The 20,090-nt window shown below is 46.9% G+C and overlaps 4 protein-coding genes across 4 annotated transcripts; 1 reads left to right on the top strand and 3 right to left on the bottom strand. All coding sequences in view use genetic code 11, as the record gives it.

Moving 5' to 3' along the window:
• Positions 1 to 1,002: 1,002 nt before the first annotated feature.
• EGR_03305 (Zinc finger protein 25) lies at positions 1,003 to 7,511 on the bottom strand (the record flags this gene model as incomplete). Its single annotated transcript, XM_024492554.1, has 4 exons — positions 1,003 to 1,040; positions 2,356 to 2,797; positions 2,864 to 3,124; positions 3,240 to 7,511. 4 exons carry the CDS (start codon positions 7,509 to 7,511, stop codon positions 1,003 to 1,005), a joined length of 5,013 nt encoding a protein of 1,670 aa, XP_024352955.1.
• A 1,451-nt stretch (positions 7,512 to 8,962) lies between these two features.
• EGR_03304 (Hsp90 co-chaperone Cdc37) lies at positions 8,963 to 12,278 on the top strand (the record flags this gene model as incomplete). Its single annotated transcript, XM_024492553.1, has 6 exons — positions 8,963 to 9,178; positions 9,211 to 9,315; positions 9,352 to 9,402; positions 9,513 to 9,642; positions 11,410 to 11,585; positions 12,006 to 12,278. The coding sequence occupies 6 exons, from the start codon at positions 8,963 to 8,965 to the stop codon at positions 12,276 to 12,278; spliced, it is 951 nt and encodes a 316-aa protein (XP_024352954.1).
• Positions 12,279 to 14,261: 1,983 nt separating this feature from the next.
• EGR_03303 (Peptidyl-prolyl cis-trans isomerase) lies at positions 14,262 to 14,781 on the bottom strand (the record flags this gene model as incomplete). Its single annotated transcript, XM_024492552.1, has 2 exons — positions 14,262 to 14,684; positions 14,716 to 14,781. The coding sequence occupies 2 exons, from the start codon at positions 14,779 to 14,781 to the stop codon at positions 14,262 to 14,264; spliced, it is 489 nt and encodes a 162-aa protein (XP_024352953.1).
• A 393-nt stretch (positions 14,782 to 15,174) lies between these two features.
• EGR_03302 (hypothetical protein) lies at positions 15,175 to 19,057 on the bottom strand (the record flags this gene model as incomplete). The annotated part of the gene is made up of 2 exons (XM_024492551.1): positions 15,175 to 15,280; positions 18,954 to 19,057. The coding sequence occupies 2 exons, from the start codon at positions 19,055 to 19,057 to the stop codon at positions 15,175 to 15,177; spliced, it is 210 nt and encodes a 69-aa protein (XP_024352952.1).
• Between the last annotated feature and the right edge of the window lie 1,033 nt (positions 19,058 to 20,090).

Below are 20,090 nucleotides of genomic sequence, written 5' to 3'. Positions count from 1 at the left end.
TCGACTCACTACCATAGTTGCTTACCCTTAAGTATGTACGCTACCAGGAAGTCGACCACTCAGTAGATGGCACTCGTAAGGCCCTGCAGAGTTGAGCCATTAGACCTGCACTAAAGGTCAACTGTCACATTACCTATCACAAAGATTACTATCATTCCTGGCTGTTTAATCTGCTACGGCATCCCAAGTCCCCCCAAAGCCATGACGACTGGGCATACCCCTGTAGAATAGCTTGCTCAGGCGTGACTGTAAACAGTACCCGCCAGAAGGACCGAATAGCCCTCCCCTTAATCGACTCAATTCATGTCCTATTTCTCCCTTTGAATGTCCATCTCGTTTCCCCGTCGTGCTCACATTTCTGCTCCGCACATACTGAGTCTTTGCATAATTTACGTATTTGCAGCGAGATGAACTTCCAAAGCAGATGAAATGCTACTTACTAATTTTGTTAGTAGTAGATGCTGCGTCTGGTCAGAATTTCGGAGTATCACCCGCATTAAGATGGGTTGCATCAGGGGGGGGGGTTAGAAACGGGGCCATGTTTCCCACCATGCCCACTCTTAATGCTTACCGCTGATGTGCCCTGAATCGACACAAGGAAAGGGGAGTGCTACAAGCTGGAGCCTATGCGTGCTAGTGCCCTGGTCTCCATCGTGCTTCCACCCCAATAATCAGTAAATAATGACGTCAGAACAGAATAGAGTCAGCACGGAGGGAGCACGCGGTGCGCGCGTACGAGCACAGCTGGCTGCGTGTGAGTCACTCAATCCTTTCACTCACGCAAGTGACCTTGGATGTAGCGTGGCTATTGGCAACCCTAAAGCACAACTGGACGTAATCTTAACCAATCAGGGGGAGTGAGAGCGCGCGATTAGCCACGAGCATGGCAACTTCTAAGACATCGAGCAGTACAATTTTTTGGGCTTGAAGGCTGCCCCAACGGAGGAGTGGATTAAGGTTTTTTTTGTTATAAAAATTGAACACGATTTTTTAAGGCCTGGACTATTCAATTAGAGCCTGCCGTCCAAATTTCACAATTTCTGGAAATAAGGGGGTTTAATTAATTTATTCAAAAGGGATAAGTTGTACAATTTTTTTTAAAAATGTGGCAATAAAGGAGGATTCGACATGAAACCTTTCTCATGTACTCGTCTATGGTGATAGATGCGGTCGTTTGGCCTCTTTGATTCCCGTAATCTCGGCATGCTAGTCCCCGACGCGAGGGCTCGTCCCCCCACCAAATTAGGCAGTCAAATAGTCAAAAGATCAGCTCGTCGCCTAGCCATAGTCGTCTCTATTCGTAAGTGATGGTTTCCGTGTGAATATCTCCGGTTTCATAGCAGTGGTGGTGAGCTCACGAATGGAACAGCAAGCGATGATGGACGGGGCTTCCTTGTGAGTGAAGACGCGGGACCCGGATCCGCGATCAGCTTCGCCTATCTACAGGAGACTTGTCACCGCCACGGTTACGGTGGTGACAAGCCGAAGCTCAACGGTAGGACATTTGACGATGCTAATTAAATCCGGTTTTGACGAAGTGACCCACCACAACAGCACGGACAATCGCAAGGCTACCTGGCCTCGCCTAATGCGTGGATACCAAAAGCCCTGGGTAGGGGGGAGGGGAAGATCGACGATCCCACAGCGGTTCATCCACCAACTTCTTGCTTAAAATCTCCACCAACATTTGATTCGAGAACGACAGACCCGCTGAAGACTTCCCTCTCGCCCAGAAGTGATGTCGAATCGAGCAAAATGCAGCGCCAACAAAAGCACTGCCGATGCCAACTCAAGTCACAGGGATGGAGGAACTCGACGCTGTAGCACAACACCCACAGGGGAATAAAAAGGAGATTGGAGAGGTAGACAAGAGAAATTATATTTGCGTTTAAACACACACAGTGACAAGGTGAGAAAGAGCAAGGAAATCGACTAATCATCATCGTCAGTGCAGGAAGAAGCATTGCTGAAGGGAAGGGGGAGTCCATTAATTGCTAGGGTTGATGGATGGGTGAGTGGGTGGATGGTTGGACGGTAGCAAGGTTTGGCAGGTATCCTATTTACACAGACAAGCGCCCACTAGACTACATGGTTCACAAGTGATCGTGTAGAAAAGGTCTATCTCCATCAAAGAAAGGCAGGTTTCGTCTCCTCGCCATTGGTCGTGTTGGTGATCGTTATGGAATTGGAGTTGGAGGCAGAAGCCAAGTGGGGATGATGGGGAAGAATGCTGGAATTAAGAGGTCGAAGGCCAACAACATCGGTGAGGTGCCCACCGCAGGCCCTTGCGCAGGCGTCGGACGCAGCACCCGCCGCTCCACCGACGTTGAAAGCACCCGGCAAGTCAGGACCCACCGCCACAGTTTGCGTCGGCTTGTTTGATTTGTTCTTCAGCGCCGCGTTCTTCGCCGCCCGCTCCTCCGGTGTCAGACTCGCATCGCCAAACATAATGCTCACACGACCGCGCGCCTTCAGTTGCAGGTACTGCAAGGTCAAGAACAGGGTTGGTAGAATCAAGAGTTCCACGCATAAGTTCAGGAGACTTTAATGCCCAATCTCCCCAACTTACGTTGCCATCCTCATCGCGATGCTTCTCGTGGAACTTGAGGTGTACATTGAGATTGGACTTCTTGTTGAATCGACGCCCGCAGATATGGCACTCGAAGGGCAGCTGGCCCAAGTGAATGCGCACATGTTCGTTGTAGTATACCGACTTGGTGAACTGCTTGTCGCAGTAGATGCACTTGAAACGCGCGTCCTTATGCGTCAGCATGTGCATTCCGATTTGTGTGACAATCTACACGGAAAAAATGTGATGACATTTTGCGCAAATACAAGGCGAGAGAGAGAGAGTGGAGCTCACCTTGCCGCAGATTTGACATTCAAACTTCTCCGGACCCAGCTGCATATGCTCCACTCGAACATGTCGACGCATGGCGGTCTTGCTCTTAAAGGAGACCGAACATTCAGTGCATTGGAAGATCTTATCCCTGAAGTGCTTCTGCCGATGTTGCGAGTAGCAACGCAGGTTGGCGCACTGCTTCTGGCAAATTTCACACTTGATGGGTCCACTGTGCGTCTCCTTCATATGACGTCGCAGGTACGTCTCGATGCGGAAGCGCTGCTGACACACGGGGCACTCGTGCAGAAGTTCCTATTGCGTCCAAAAGAGAAGGAAAAAAATTCCGTTTAAAAAGATACGATCGATGAGAAGGTTATGGAGAGTGTCAAGCACTCACGAGATTATGCATTCGAGCAATGTGATACTTGAGCGCAGAGCGTTTGGGGTAAGTGATCCCGCAGTGTTCACAAGTGGCGGGTCCCTGCTCCCATTCCGAGGTGTCATGGCGCATCTGGATGTGATGCATCAGAGCCTGTTTTGAACGAAATTCCTTCCCACACTCCGTGCAGGGATGAAGCACTCCCTCAGCGTGTTTCTCCACATGCAATCGATGTGCACGACGATCAGAAAACCTCTCCCGACAGTGTGGACACTCGTACATGTTGGGTGTGAGGTTGTTATGGACCTCCCGAGCGTGATCCAGCATTCCTTTATGGAACGCAAAAAAGGGTGTCTCAGTGCACATATCGCATCGGTAGACTGTCTGCGGCCCAGCATTGTTGTACTCGGAGAGTGGAGCATGATTCGCTTGAAGGTGATTGGAAAGCTCGTCCAGATTCCCAAATATTTCCGCACAGAAACGGCACACGAGGGCCACATCAGAGGTGATATCGTGCGCGGACTGAAGGTGATCCACGTACTGCTTACCTGAACAGGGGCAGACAAATTGGCAGAACTTGCACTTTAACTTGGTTGTCAGAGCTTCTTCGTCACAAGCTCGGATACGAGGTTCTCTAACTTGGACCGGACCTAGCATACCAGTGGTGGGATCCTGTTTGAAAATAACCCCGTGTTCTGCCCACTGGTGAAAGTAATAGTTGTGTTTAGAGCTGTAGAAGTTGAGACACGTCTCACAGGTAGAGACTTCACTCAGCCTACCCGAATCCTCGGAGGCGTTGTCTTCCACATGGACTTTGTAGTGGTAGGAGAGTTCTTCGATGGTATGCAACTGAGCACGACACAGGAGACAGGTGAGATGAACATCAGTGAAATGTTGCTTGATTTCATCCACTGCCTGACCGCAGATACCACAGACGGATCTGTCGCTAGCGTTGCCTAAAGTGATACCAGGTGCCTGTTCAAGAGGGCTGCGGGTACTGAAGGAGATGCCATCACAAATTTCCAGATGCTGCGCCATCACGTCAGCAGTTGGGAAGTAGTCACGACATCCCTCACACTGAGGCGACTCCATACGACAAGAGAGAAGGGAGCTCCTGGCAAAGACGTTAGTTAAACCGGGGAAAAACTTAATGTCTTCTTCACCTATTGCGACGTCATTAGCACCCCCGTCTTCACCACCACCCTCGTCATCGGGCTTCAATGAACTGTCGGTGTGCTCCTGCATGTGGTTGAGCAGAGCCCTTCTATCCATGAAACACCTAGCGTGTTCTGGACAACGGAACTTAGTCAATCCAATATGCCGAAGCTCGTGTTCCAACAAACCGCTAACGGAGTGTAATTCCTTCGAGCAGATTGAACACACGCCCCAATGCTCAGGCATAGGAACGGGTGGAGGAGGCGGGTCGTTGGGATTCGCTTCGGCCGACGCTGCCGCCGCTGCCTCAGCAGCCTCACGATGCTGTCTGGCCAGCATTTTAGGTGTGTGCTTGATGGCCATGCGGAAGACAACGTCGTAGAGAGAGAAGGAAACAGGACTGGTGTATATGTGGTCCACCAACTCATCACAGAAGCCGGCCACCTGGTTCACAAGTGTCTGTTGGCCGAAGTGTGGAAGGTAGATCATCGGAAAGACGGAAGAGGTCGAGCTTTCTTCATTGAAAATGCGGAGGAAGGCAGAGGAGGCTCGAGCATCTCCAGTGACGGCTTGGGGCGCCAAGGCAGCATGATCTGGATGACCAGTCGGATTGCCATATCCAGCTGGAATTAACTCTACAATTCGCTGAAGAACTCGATTCTCATCCACCTGGAGAGAGTAGAGCAGCCCGTTAATAACTACGAGACGACACTCTGTAATGTTGGGAGAGAATTTGCCCTCCACGGCAGACAGAGTGTCTGCAGTGACGGAGGTAAACTCGGTGTTGAGAGCAGAGGTGTCGAGAGGTCGAACAGAACATTCGTTAGCATCGATTATCCAGGAGAGACGGATAGGGACCTCAAAAACGATCGCCAGTGGAACGCGACGTTGGCTATCGACGAGGATGAATTTGGAGCAGCGATAGATGCTTGGTGTCTCTGCATCGGTGCTTATGTTTGTAAGCACCGCATTCACAATCGCGGTACCGCTTGAAGCGACTACTTCACGAAGAGCAATGGAACGAAGATTGTTGAACACTAAATCAGGCAGAACAGCCACAGCTTTACGTTCAATCAGGGCTTCAGGGTCAGCGGTGAACATACCGTCCATGAGAGCTGGGGAATCGGATGTGATGCCGAACCGAGAAAAGAAGAAATTCTCCTCACTAACGAGGGAGTATACCTTGAATGGGCTAGAACCGGGTGGACTGGGATTCGGCATAGGTGGGCTAGCACTAGCCTCGTAACAGACTAAGATAAGAGCATCCTTCCGACTATTGGGTTTGAGCAGGAAACAGTCCATCAAGTGAATGCGACCTATTTGAGGCGAAGTGCGAATGGTCGTGGCCTCAGCCGACTCGTCTTCAAGAGTTCTCAAAACAGCAACATCATCTAAAATCTGTTCCAACACCCCATAGGTGTCCAGTTCAATGGGAAGTTCTTCAGTGACAGAAGATGACCGATCAGTCTTGGTGAGTTGAAGAGGACCCCTTTGGAGGTTCTCGAAGTTCAGGCTTCGGCGTTTTCGAGACAGTGGAACCTTATTAAGATCCCAGGTGTCAGTGAGGGCTATTCCCAACAATTTATTCTCACTGTTTACAGCTGCGATGATGCGGTGGAGGCATGGTGGCTCAATGGCTTCAAGATTCACTGAGGCATCACCTTCAGCGGTTGCGTTACCTCTCTCCGCGTAGCTAATAATCTTCTCATAAGGTAGAGCGACAAGGTCATTCAACTGATCCCAAAAGTCGTTGGAGAGGATAATTTGATGCACATCTGTCATAAAGCGACCCATGTGACCGGCACTATTTATAGCGGTTTGCTGGATCAATGAAACTTCAAGATCAGTAAAAGGCGCACCAGTTTGAACAAGAACGTTGAGATCACCTTCGAGAATATACGCCGGCTCAATTGTCATATCGGGGTCTAGACTCCTAGACAAAGTGGTAAGTCTGTCCGCAAAGGCGCACATGTTTGAGAGTGGAACCGGTTGCTGGTGAATGATGGGTGCAAACCACAGAATTCTATTCGCCAAGGTATCGTATGACTTAGACATAAATGCATGCAAAAGCTCAACCACCTTGTCTGGATCATTAACACGACCCATGAGGCTTTGCAAACTTGCAGAGGGACCGAAGAATAGGCCCATGTGCTGATTACTGGGTCGGCACATGTCAACAAACATAGAATCCATGCAACTGTTTAGATATGGGCACTTCAAAAAGTTCGTGTAGGCGTCAAGATCACCACGGGTTTTGAGAGAAGTTGCTAGGGCACTGTAAATATTCGAACCCCAACTGGCACCCACTTGAGTGGCAGGTCGATTAGCAGGTCGGGAACGGGAAGCGCCTCCTCCACCACCACCGCCACCAGATTTGCGATTCTGTCTAGCCGCGGCCGATTGTCGCATCTTGCGAAAACGCTTATCCGAGGCCATACTCTGCGCATCAAAGTCGTAGATGTCTTTATCATCGTTGCCACCAGTAGAATTACCAACCAACCCAGATGCAGCAACCATGTCGGAGAAGAGTCCCAGGGGTTCATCGTGTCTATTTGAGTCCTGCATTGCAGACACCTCATTCATTAGACTGACGCGACTCTCCTGCATCCCATCGTCATCATCTTCATAATCACTGATATCGAAATCATCATCGTGGTTTTGTACGCTTGAAGTGGCAGCGTTTGACCTCCGACCACGACGCCTACGAGGAGTCCTCGAGACGTCCACATCCATTTCCTCAAACTCGTCTTCTTCATTGTGATCGGCCTCAGCAGCGTCGGGGACGTAGTCACTGCCACCATCGTCATCATCGTCGTCATTTTCATCGTCTTCCTGCGAGGAGGAGTCTTCCGCATAGTCTAGAGCGCTAGCAGCCAGAGCTGTGAAGTCTTCTGTGGCATCAGCTTCATCAGCACCAACGGCGGATTTCGCGGCTTTCGTTCGAGCAGTACCTCCACGACTCCTGCCACCCTTTCCACCGCGTGGCGATTTTGTAGATGGAGTGGTTCGTGGACGCTTTGGAGTGCTTTTTGGGGCAGAAGAAGGTGCGCGACTGCGACGCCTTCGAGAGGTTGATGGGGTTATTGAGGATTGGTCTTCATCCGTGGCTTCCGGCTTTGTTGACACTGAGTCCATTAGTAAAGAACTAAAAAAGACCACAGAGGCCCTATTCATCGAGATTTCAGTCACTAACACATAAGAAACCAAAATGATTAGGACCCAACGCGATAAAACGCATTGCAATTACGTCGTGGTTAAAATTGCATAGAACAAAGATAAAATTCAATACTCACAATGCTGCCTTAACTAAGAATGATTTTGTAGGGACTGAAACGGCGGCAACAGCAATATCTACAGCAATGTTCGAACTTCAACCCAAGTTACCAAAGAAGCAGTAGTCGAATGAATGGCAGGAAGATAAACGCCTCATTAAAAAAGTAGGAAAGAATCCCAAAAAAGGTTAAGACGGCTAACAAATCCTGTTCGAAGCATAAACCACCCAGTAGGAAGCCAACTGGAGTGAACGCTTTAACAGGCATGCGACTACTTAATTTGCAGCAGGCGTCTACTAATTTATTTCAGTAGACATATCCCAACAACAATTGCCATTAAACCCGTTAAAGCAAATGAATAGAATCATCTCCAGACAATGCCAGTAACTCAAAGTATGGAAACAAAATTTAGAAATCAAAAACAAACCAACCTTCCCAAAGTCGAAGATGGCTGAGTTCACCAAAACCGAAACCACATCGGGATTGATAAAAGCATACAAACAAGAAGCAGTATAAAGTAGTCCAAAAAACATTTTAGAAAGCATGCACATTAAAACTACAAAAATCAGCTAAAAATAAAAAATCATAATTTTTAAAAAGAAAATAAGGATTTTTCTGCTGTTTGTTGTTCACAATGAGCTTCAGAGAAAACCGCTAAGTGACCATCACGCCTCGGTGCACTGCATACCAAATCTTATGCAAAAGTCAAAAAACCCGTTTTGTGCATTGGTTTGCTCTAGCCTATTGACTAGCACTAATAGCCAACTTTGAGAAGGTCTAATATTTGCCCTTTTACCGGCATTTGCACAGGGAGAAGACGGAAATACGCTCACTATTTCGTAACACTTGTCAGCAATCACAGCTTAACTTGTTGTTACGCATTTGACCACCTAGCAGTAAACACTCAATTGAAGATAGTGCCGAAAAATTTAACTAAACAACACTCTATAATTAACAAAGCACCAATGCGTTTTAAAAAATGGGTAAATTATGGTTAATGCAAGGGCAATCTCTTTTGCACAGTTAAAAATTGCTTTATTTAGTGCATTTTTTTCTGAATATAGCTCTCACGGATTTCGAAAACTATTATATTATTTCAACTCTTATTAGACAAGTACCTATTTCCCACTAAATTTTTAGTTAAATAACTATCTTTGTGACGTCATTTAACTAGGTTTCTACATGTGAACAGGGTAAGTGCGCTTGCGCTGAAATAATTATCCTACTTTGTTTAAGTGTGTTCATTCGATTGTGCGAACCTTTAACCGCTCCTAGTAGACTTATGGATTATAGTAAATGGGACCACATTGAGGTATGCCTTTGGTCTCTGTGACTCGGCTTCAGGTCTCAGATGATGAAGATGACACCCACCCTAACATAGATACTGCTAGCCTGTTCCGTTGGCGTCACGAAGCTCGTCTTAACCGTGACCGTGAATGGAAAGAAGAAAAAGAAAAGTTTGAAAAGGGAAAGAAGGAGCATATTGAAGCCCTACAGAAGGCTCGATCACTATACGATGAGGGAATCAAGGTATGTTGCAGCTCACTTTTCATTTTTTGCAGAGTAATGCACCTAATGTGAAAGAATTGGAGGATAATTTAAGGAAACTGGAGGTAGCCGACAAAGAATGGCAGGAGAAGGAGAAGGCAATGAACAAAAAAGAAAGGGTATGATCTGCAAGTACATATATCGAATATTTTTAGCTTCGTCCTCTCAATGTTGACACAATAAGCCACGAGGGACGGTCTCGGACGGTAAGTTTGACGTTATTGCCTTCATCTCACCAACAAATCTTATTAGTTTGACTTGTAATGTGGTGTCATTGATAGTCTTGTAATAATTGGTACTTTCGTGGTCAATTTAGTTTATTAACAAAGCGGCTTTGAAAGAGAAACCGAAGGTTGACGAGGACAATGATGATGATGTTCATGAAGAGGCCGCGGACCGACTTAGGGACTTTGTTAAGAAACATGAAGCCGAAATCAAGAAGTTCGGTATGTTTAGTCGTCCAGTTGACTCCCGACAATACCTCCTTGAAAATCCTCACCTGGTTTGTGATGAAACTGCCAATCATCTCGTCTTGTGGTGCCTTGATCTTGCCATGGAAGAGGTGCGTCTGTTTTGATTAATTTTGGCACTTTTGGACGCGTCTTTTACCAATCAGGTTTATTTCTGGATCATGCTTCGTGTGTTTTGGCAAGTTTGACTTGCTCGAAGTACTTATAGCCCATCCCCTTCCAACGTCACAAATACGTGGCAAGTGCCTTTTGTCACTGCGCACGTTAGCCTCGCCGAAGTGTGTAAGGTTGAGTGTAAAACAATACAGTAGATGTTGGATAATTTTGGCTACTTGATGATAGTCACATTTTTTCCGTTTTGAGTAGTATCGCTTTAATTATCCAAAATGATTGACAAATGTTGCTGTCACGTCTGATGAACAGTGTCTGAGTTGTGGTGGTCGATTTTCCCACTGGGCAGACTCCCTATTAATGAGAGTGAACTTAAAACCGGTTCTTCTAAGCTCAATGTGAAATTATCTTCTGGTTTTGCGCTCAAACACAATATGAGTAGGTTTGTGCCTCGTTTCTGCATATTTAAAGCTCAAATATAGCACCCGAAGTTTCTCCTAGCGTCGTAAGAAGCCGTAGTAGTATGCACGAAGGTATACTACTGACGTAGTTACGTACCAGCTTAATTGCGGATGTTGCTTACGTTCCGGTTATTGTTTATTAACAACTACTCAGACTGTCGTAATAATAAAACAGTAGGTATTTATTTCTACCCCTAATCGCTGCCTTGGTGTCTCGGAGGAAAATCGGTCATTACAATCCACGAAAGACGTTTTGCATTTATGGAGTCCAAAAACTGGAAAAGTGTAATCGCTCCCACACCGAGGACATTATTCTACATCAAATTTATTGTTGCCTTTAATCTCAGCCACTCCTTTCGCGATACACAAGTCGTTGCAACCACTGTTGAACGTGCTTGTCACTTGTATGTTAAAACCTGTGCTTTATAGTAAGACGATGCTACGATTAATGTAAATAATATATTTTTTTAAAGAGCTTTAGTCATTCCTCTGTATTTCCGTTCTGTTGGTAGAAGTACAGCCTGCTGGATCACGTCTCCCACCAGTGCATCGTGATGCAGTTCATGCTGGAACTGGCCAAGTCCCTTAAATGCGATCCACGGTCTTGTATTCGACCCTTCTTCAACAAGTGAGACGCTTTTCATTGTCACTGTTGGATTTTTCCCCAAGTATTTGCCTAGCTCACAGGTGGGTTTGTGGCTAGGTGTAGGGCTGGTCGTGTTTTCTTTTGAATTGCTTCTTTTTAATTTTGCTTATTGTGAGGAATAAGCCTCTCGTCACAAAGTAAAACTTGCTACTTATTCCTTTTTAGTAGCAATAGTTGTTTAAGCTGTCTTGGACGGCTTTAAATTTTCCCTCAGGAAATGCTACTGAAGGCCAGTAAGAGGCTTTGCACATCCGAATCGTTTCTGCTAACGAGGAAGGAGCGGAATGGCAAAATGCCACATTTCCTAACTCCCGTGTTTGGATAGAATGATTTCTGGCAAATGTTCCCTTCTGGGGATGGTTCGGTGAATGTGCCGCTTTGTTGCATACTCTAGTGTGCCTGATGCGACTGCCAAAATGTCGTCACTCCTTTGTTTCACGCATTCAAGCATTGAAGCCCTAAAGAGGGTACAATTATTCACGAATGTGTTTTTCCGCCCATCCTCTCGCAGATTCATCAATGCAGAGCCGGAGTACCAGCGCATGTTCGATGAGGAGCTGACGGCCTTCAAAGTACGTATTCGTGATCGTGCTCGAGTCAGGCTGACCGAGGCGATGCAGCAGTACGAGGAAGAGGAGCGGCAGAAACGTCTTGGCCCCGGTGGATTGGACCCCTACGAGGTCATAGAAACCCTTCCCGAGGTAGGCCATTTTCAATTGCCTTTTGAGTCCTAGTGTCATAATCTCGCGCCTCCAGCACGACCGCAAGGACCATCACATGTCTGAGGCCTTGATTTCCTTTCGTGTCGAGAGAGGAAACACAACCCTTGCGCCACTATGGTGAACATTAGGGTTAAATTGTGACTGTTTGTGTCCTCGCTTGCTTAAAAGGCAGCAGTGCTTGTCATCTGCACCAGTTACATAGGTAATTCTAGTTCCTCCACGTCTTCCATGCCAAGCCAGATTAGTCTTGACAGCATCATTTAAAATACCAGGCAACGGTCGAATACGCCGCATTTCTTGTCACCGAGCGAAGGTGTCAAGTCCCAACTTGTCCGTATCTACTCAGTCATGTCTGCTCAATCATTCATCCCACCCCTCCCCTGTTTGTTCGCCTTTTAGCCCCTAAGAAAGTGCTTCGAGACTCGAGACGTTGAGTTGTTGAAGAAGACACTGACGGAGATGGATCCGAAAGAGGCGGAGGAGTGTATGAAGCGATGCGTTGCCTCTGGCCTTTGGGTCGAAAATGCCGCTGCTGCTGATGCCGAAGGCCAAGGTGGGGAGTACGACTCAGCAAACGGTGTTAACGTTGAGGAGGTGAAGGCCCCGGTGGCAGAGGAGAATGTGAAGGAGGAGTTGGCAAACCCTAGTGATAGTGCCTCTAATAAGTCGTGACTCTGCCTCAGCCTCGTTTTACTTGAGATTTTTGCAAGTGTTAAACGCGATGCACTAAATTCGCCTTTCCTCCGACTTCTGTAACGATTGATTGGGTTGGAAAAAGTTTCTTTCTCCTTCTTCTCTGATGTCAGCTTTAGTAAAACAGAGGCTAAACCGGAGAAGCTGTGTCTTTTGAAGGACACGGGGAGACGATGTCCCAGTGGCGTGCAGGACGTCTGTAGGTATGAGTGCGACTGGCATCATGACAATGACGGAGACGGTGGGGAGTCGCTCGGTGTCTGTGATCTGAACATCGTTCTATCAGTTTCTCCGTCTGGGGGTCGCTTCCAGCCCTGCTCGTGGGCTCTGTCCTGTCTTGGTCGTCATTGATCCTATCTGCAGGTTACGATTAACCACCAGACGATGGGGCGGATCTGCGTGATCCCTTCCATTGGTGTTCATCTACAATGCAAATTGTCTGGAGGGGGAGGGGGGATTGATTCCGATAATAGGGGCAAAGGGTTTGGTGGATTTCCTGCAGGAGACGCATCCTGCGCGTCGACCGCCTGTCATGGCAGCAATTGCCCAAGGCCAACATAAAGTGAAAGAAACATGTACTCGGAGGTGTGTCAAATTTATGTCGTCTTGATGACCGTCTTGTAGTCAGCCTCCACAGGTTCGACTAACCACAGCATCCTTCCCCATGTACTATTCAGAAGTGGTATCTGGTAGCCTGGAGTCTGAATGGAAGAGTGGTGTGCATGGCCAACCTTCTGTACACCTGGAACAACTCCGGCCACGTTGGTCCCCTATGCGTCACCACAGCTGTTTACATCCAGTGAATAAACATTCGAATGGCGTCCATGAGGCCCGACAGACGCATCATCTCTTGTGCGGCAAATATGCACGAGACTCCTGCCTCACTGACACCAGCACCACCACCAAGGCCATGGGTATTCACGATGTCAAAAAGCTAGCACACGCATACAGCAGCGCGCCAGGGTGATTCAGCTGCAGTGATGAATCTCGCCGCATCGAGACTGCTAGTTTAGTCCCTTAATAAATAATACAGAAAACAGGAAAGTAAGTCGAGGGATCCTTGAAATCATCTCACTATCTTTTGCAAACCCACAAGACTGGAGTCAACCTCTAAGTCCTCACCCATTGCCCATCACGAGCACCGACTTCCTCCACAACTTGGTTGTGACCCCGCGATAAAAAGTTGCCGATACTTCAATCAACTCACATTGAATGGTAAGCATCACCCCGAGGTTTGCATTGAAGAAGGGTCTGGCGAGGCCACAACCAGCTTGTGACTAATCCTCCGGCACAGGCAAGCTGATGCGTCAACAACCGCGGTGCTTAACAAGGCAGGGACATGACTCACCGGTGGACAGGAAGACTGGATTGTTGAAGGTGACAATGACCAAATCCACCAGTCGTGCACACATGAAGCGAAACAATTTCCCATCCCGCCACCATGACCAGAACGCACAAGCACCCCAGCAACACAACAACCATCAAAGCAACCGCTCCAGGGTGGCAAAAAAACAAGCCGGGCAAAATATGCCATCAGAAGACGTGTCTATAAAAGAACCCGCATCACCTAGGTGATAGAGACCCGCAGCCTCAGGACAATCAGCCCGTATCCCGCCATATTGCCAAGTAACCGAAGCAAGTAGCGACAGAACGACTGCATGAGCCCACTAGAGGTACGACTACCAACGAACCTAAAACGACACCATGGGGATACGTGAGGCAGAAACTGAACCCCAAAAAAGCAAGACACACGACTACAAGATAGATGACCCTGCACGGTGCGTTAAACCCCGTTCCAACAAAAAAAGCTATTTCAGACCACAAGAGACGCAATTCAAAATACGCACAACGACTTCATTGTTGAAACACGTTACGGCCACAAACGGGTAAAGAAGCAATGAGGAGCAGGATTAGCGCGATACAATTAATAAAGGGAATAGAGTGAACGTTCGGCCGGTTGATTTACAGCTGACCGCAGTCAGTAATCAGTACTTCTTGGGAAGTCTTGCCACTACTGCTACCGACGGCCTCCATATCCTTAACAACATCTTCGCCACTTTCTACCTCACCAAAGACAACATGCTTCCCATCAAGCCAGCTGGTGACGGCGGTAGTGATGAAGAATTGCGAGCCATTGGTGTTCTTACCCGCATTCGCCATCGAGAGCATCATCGGCTTGCTGTGCTTGTGATTGAAATTTTCATCCTCAAATTTGCTCCCGTATATGCTCTTGCCACCGGTACCATTCCCGGCAGTAAAATCACCACCTTGGCACATAAAACCGGGAATAATTCGGTGAAACTTCGAGCCCTTGTATCCGAAACCCTTCTCACCGGTGCACAGTGCACGGAAGTTCTCTACTGTCTTTGGGACGTCATCAAACAGCTACACAAGTTAACAAATCTAAACAACTCACGGCAAAGACGATGCGACCCGCTGGCTTACCGCCAATGGAGATGTCGAAGAAGCACTTCACGCCCATTATTCGAGAACTTTAACCAAATAGGAAGGACGAGAACTACACAAACTCAAACAAAATTATTAAAACAATGACATCTTATTCACGCAAAATACTTAATTCGGACAATTAAAATTCATATTCACTTAAGAAATTTTAGAATCAAAATCGCTTTAAAAAATATGCATGCAGAATTGGAACTTTCGCGTAATCTCTTCAAATAAGTGTTACTCATATCGATATTAAACAGCGCAAATCTATGCAGGAACAGTAAATCAAAACTAAAATTAAATTGCTAGCATACACTAAAAGTAAATGTCCCTAGGATTTATCAACTAAGTAATGCTGAATCTGTGCACAGTCGATGTTTTGCGAGAAAATTTTGATGCATTTTGCTCATACAAGTCTCAAAGAAGATTAAATTGATCTGTTGTTAAGCTTTTCTATTAGAATTATACGTATACATTTTATTATATTGGGGAAAATGATATCTTTTTGCTCAGTTTTGAGGCCCGAATTTTTGCTGTTTTGAAATAAGCCAAATTGAAATAGTGGTTCTACTGTAGGAAGAGGCGCGTTTATCTTCCCTTTCTTAGCTTTCATGTGCTTAGAACACCCAGGGTGATTTGTTTTTGCCATGTTTATTTCTTAGGGGAAATGGGGGATGGGTACAATTTTAGGAATATTTGGACATGGGACTTTTCTTTGGCTTTAGGTTCTGACCGCTTCTCAGCTACGAGTAACATTTAAACAAAATAAGTACTACACAGCCCCCTTTTTCTTTCAGCATCGTGCCCGGTGCTACTGCTTATGAGTTTCTTCCAGATGTCAGCCGATGGTTTCTTGTCCCGCGTTAAAACGCAAATCTCATCTTTTCATCCAACCGGTGGTGCTCCTTTGTAGGGTCGCATCTTGTTGTGTTGAACGGTTATTCCCTGGGTACACAGTCGTGCGTTTGCATGTGCGAACGCTTTCACAACTGGAAACGGGTTTCTGCTTCATGGGTGATGAAACTTGCGGTGTATTTCAGGCGGGGGAATCGGACTGTAAATTTGCGCGAAGTCTCCTCCTCGTAAGACGTTCATCCTGCTCCGTCGACCCTTTTATTTCTCCTGCCTGGCAGAAGACAGTCGTAAATATTTACGTGAGATGTCAAAAGGTTTTTTATGCCTTCTTTCAGGCGCAGTATGTACTCTGGAACATTGTTGGCTGCTTCTTCTGCGCTTGGCAGGCACTCTCATTCCACAATCTGTGAGCATCTGAAACGGAGAAACACCGTTGACGTATGGACCGTAGCCCTGTACGCGAGAAGGACGCGTCCCAGGCGTATAAACCCAGTTATCCAGTTGGACACCTTTAGTGAAGGCCTTTAGTAGTCCGATCAGAGTGCGATTCTTTCCTTCTACCTGTCCATTGCCTTGCGGATGTCCAGGTGTTGTGCGTATCTTTGATATCTGGCTCTCGAAGTTAGGGGCTTCATCGCTATGAATGGATTCAGGTACTCCATGCTGGAAAACCCGCCGATTGAATAAAACTGAAGCAACCATTTAAGTGCCTTGTAATTTCATGGTTTCCGCCTCAGCTGCTTTCGTGAAGTAGTCTTCCATAACCAGAATACATCGGTTTCCTCCTACGCATGGTGGTTGAGGACCCCCGAATGTCTATCCCTACTCTTTCCCCTGTGAAGCCGGTGGGCATGGGTTGCAGGGGTGCAATCGTTGTGGAATGAGGCCTTCCACCCACTTGAAATTCTTCTTCGCCTGCCTTTTGGTAGTAATTTGCCAAATCTATGAAACTGCGGAGCTCCGTCTGGTTGGTTAGTGTAGACCATGTCCTCACTTGTTGTGCACGGTCTTCGGTGACTGCCATTCCATCTGACGAGACTGTATGTCCCAGGAAGGTGACCGAGCGTTGCAGGAAACGGCATTTCTTCGGGTTCAAGGTTAACCCTACGTCTCGTAGACGATCCAACACAGGTTTCAGGTTGGCGTTATGCCCTCGAATATCTCCACCAAAAACGAGAATGTCATCATGGTACATTGTGCCATGCTTTGGGAACAGGCCGATCAGATCTGTTTAAATCAGGCGTTGGAAGGTAGTCGCTGAGTTACAGAGCTCAAAGGGCATCGTTTGGAATTTATAAGGCCCACATGACAATATAAAGATGTCTTTTCTTTGTCTACCTCTGCCGCTTCCACTTGCCAATATCCCGACTTCCTGTCTAGGGTGGAGAACCACATCGACCCACGCAAGGAGGCCAGCGAATCGCTAATGTTGGGCAAGGGAAACGCATCCGTCTTGGTTACCTTGTTCAACTTCCTACAGTCGATGCATAGCCGTAGACTACCGCCATTCTTCGTTACCAGCGCGATCGGAGAGGCCCATGCTGACTTGGACGGCTTCATAACCTCGTCTCAAATCATCTCTTTAAGCGGAGGCGATGGAATACGTCTGGGCGATTGCTAGATGGGTCTAGCTTCACCGGTATCGAGCAATTCCATCAAAGACTTTGTCAATCATGTATTCAAGTTCTGTCTCGGTCAAGTTCGTGTCCATTCCAGGTTTGTGTTTATGTTTTCCCTTTGCCTAGATGAGTTTGGGGCAAATTTCTGTATAATTTTCTCAGAGGACGCTGAGTGCGTGCGCCATCGTGTTTTCTTGGCCTCAAGTGCTAAAGTTTTACGGACATTGATGGGGCAAGACCAATTCCAGCATAGCAAAAATACTGATGCCATCAAGGGCCACAATTTGTGCATCAGCCGAGTTAATTCGCGTAGACTTCAAAGGAAATGGATTGACAGATCAGAAAAGTTTGTCACTGACACCTAGGTTCGGTTCATTTGGACTGCCACATGCGCTGGATTAAGTGGACTCTCTTTGGGCGTTTCAAAACTTCCAAATTTGTACTTTTCGTACTTCCTGGAATGAACTACGCGGTCATGTTAATTACTGGCATAGATAACACCAAACCCTCCCTTCGGTTTGTGCAAGTGCCCTTCTATCTCGTCTACTTAGAAGTTCCTTCGCCCCCAATACCACGAGCCCGATGATACCTAGTTCTGTCAAGGTCGTTACCGCCCGTGTAAAAAAAAAAACAAACGTGGCGATGAAGAGGTTGATGGGGTGTATGCTGTTGAGGTCAAGGTCAGTAAACTGCTAACTGTGTAGGAAAAGGCCATTTTGGGAGAAGGTTTAGGTGTTAGGGGGAGGGGGTTGGTTATAACTCCCCTGTCCCCCTACCCCAGAGTGTGTCGGTGATTCAAAGAGCACCCGATCACTGCCAAGTTCAGGAGAGGGGATTGCCATCAGCCCTGCTAGGCTGTGGGTTAGTGAGGGGTCAATGAGTCCACCTAGACTACAAAGGCTATGTTACTACGGTAATAGGAGGCGTTTCGATGACCAGATGTTGCTAAGGCTCTGATAGATGGGAGAGGAGCTGTCAGGAGGGCGTGACGGAATTAATCAAAAAAAGGGGAAAAAGAGCTTTTAATAAAAACCGGGAGATAAGAAGCAAGGAAAATTTTTTCGAGGTTTGTGATATAACAGAAAGCTTGCTAAAGTTTCAAAGGGTTGGCCAAATGCCAATGATGGCCATGACGTGTTATTTGTGGAAGGAGTACAGTCGCATGTACTACGTATTTTTAAAAAGATTACTGACTAAAATCTACCTTCGAATGGGTTCTAGTAAATCTGTTCAACATGGAGTGTAAGTCAACACGCATTCCATTCGTCACATGCATCTATCCATCCGCCATCGTGTATTCATCCTCGTAACCATCTACCCTACAAATCATTTAACCAGCCGTTCACTATTCCATCCACCCATAAAAATATTAGTGCACCCAACCACCACGTTTGCAACCATCGGCCCATTCAATGATTCGTTCATTAATCCATACATTCAACCATTTACCCATTTCTCCATCAATCCATCCATGCATACAGCACCTATCTAACCCGAATCCATCCATCCTTCCATCCCGCTCCATTCATCCATCTAACTAGTAACCATCAATTCAACCATCCTAAATTCATCCATCCATACATCCACCCATCCCGTATCCATATATCCATCTGTCAAGCATCCATCCCTCCATACATCCTGTTTCTTTCCATACATCCTGCATCCATCCATCGATTTGTCCATCCATCTATTCATCTGTGCATCCAATCATCCATCCATCCTGTCGCCATACCGCATCCATTCTGTACCCATCCATTCTGCATCAATCCATCTATCTATACATCCATTCATCCTATATCCATCCATCCTATATCCATCTAGTCTGTATCCATCCATCCATTCATTTTATCCATCCCGAATCCATCTATCCATTCTATATCCACTCATCTTGTATCCATCCCGTATCCATCCTCTATCCATACCTCCATCCATCCATTTATCCATCCTTTATCCATCCATCCATCCATTCTATATCCAACCATCCTGCATCCATCTATCCATCCATCCCGAATCCACCCATCCATTTATCCATATCTTGTATCCACCTATCCATTCATCCCTCCATCCTTCCATCCATCCTGTATTCATCCAACCATCCATAAATTCATCCATTTATCTGTCGTGTATCCATCCATCCATCACCATCCTCCATCCCCATCCACCTATCCACCCATCCATCCATCCTGTATTCATGCAACCATCCCTCTCTGAGCCGAACTTGAATGGTTAAATCGTCCCTCCTCTGATTTCTCCTCTCCATATGCGATTCCTTCAAGGTAGCAGTCAATTTTTTATGGAAATAACTTCTACCACGTCGTGCAGTTGGCAAGAGAACGAAGCCCTTCAGGTGCGTCGTTACAACTCTTGATAACAAAGGTTTTTGAAACAAGCACATCGGTGGAAGCAAATTTTATGCCTCTCCAAACCTCTTTCCACCTATTCTTCGTCTTTCACCTGAGCTACGGATTGCATTCAACAACTCTGCCTTACTACTCAGCAATCTAACGGGAGGCGATTTCATTATTAGTGTTTACGAACTCGCTACCCTTCCGGGCTTGTGCGCCTTATCGCGTCCTTGGAGGTGCCTCGAAGGGGCGCGGCAAAAGCCCCACTGGACTCACACAATCCACCGCTGGCCGAAATGAGCACGCACAGAGGCGAATGGAATAAGGCATAGCATGTATTAATTAATATATGCATATATATGGTCGTGTAATAATAGCCATTACTGACGGCAAGGCAGACAAAAAGACGGTGTAGGAGAGAGAAAGAAGGTAAGACGGGGAGAAAGAGGTGAGGAACATCGCACGTAGATACATACACACGCACACACCTACGCCCGCATAATCGACAGTTGACTGCGCGGATG

Source organism: Echinococcus granulosus, assembly GCF_000524195.1.
Source record: "Echinococcus granulosus chromosome Unknown EG_S00017, whole genome shotgun sequence".
NCBI lineage: Eukaryota > Metazoa > Platyhelminthes > Cestoda > Cyclophyllidea > Taeniidae > Echinococcus > Echinococcus granulosus.
This window is presented reverse-complemented; position numbering and strand designations above follow the sequence as displayed.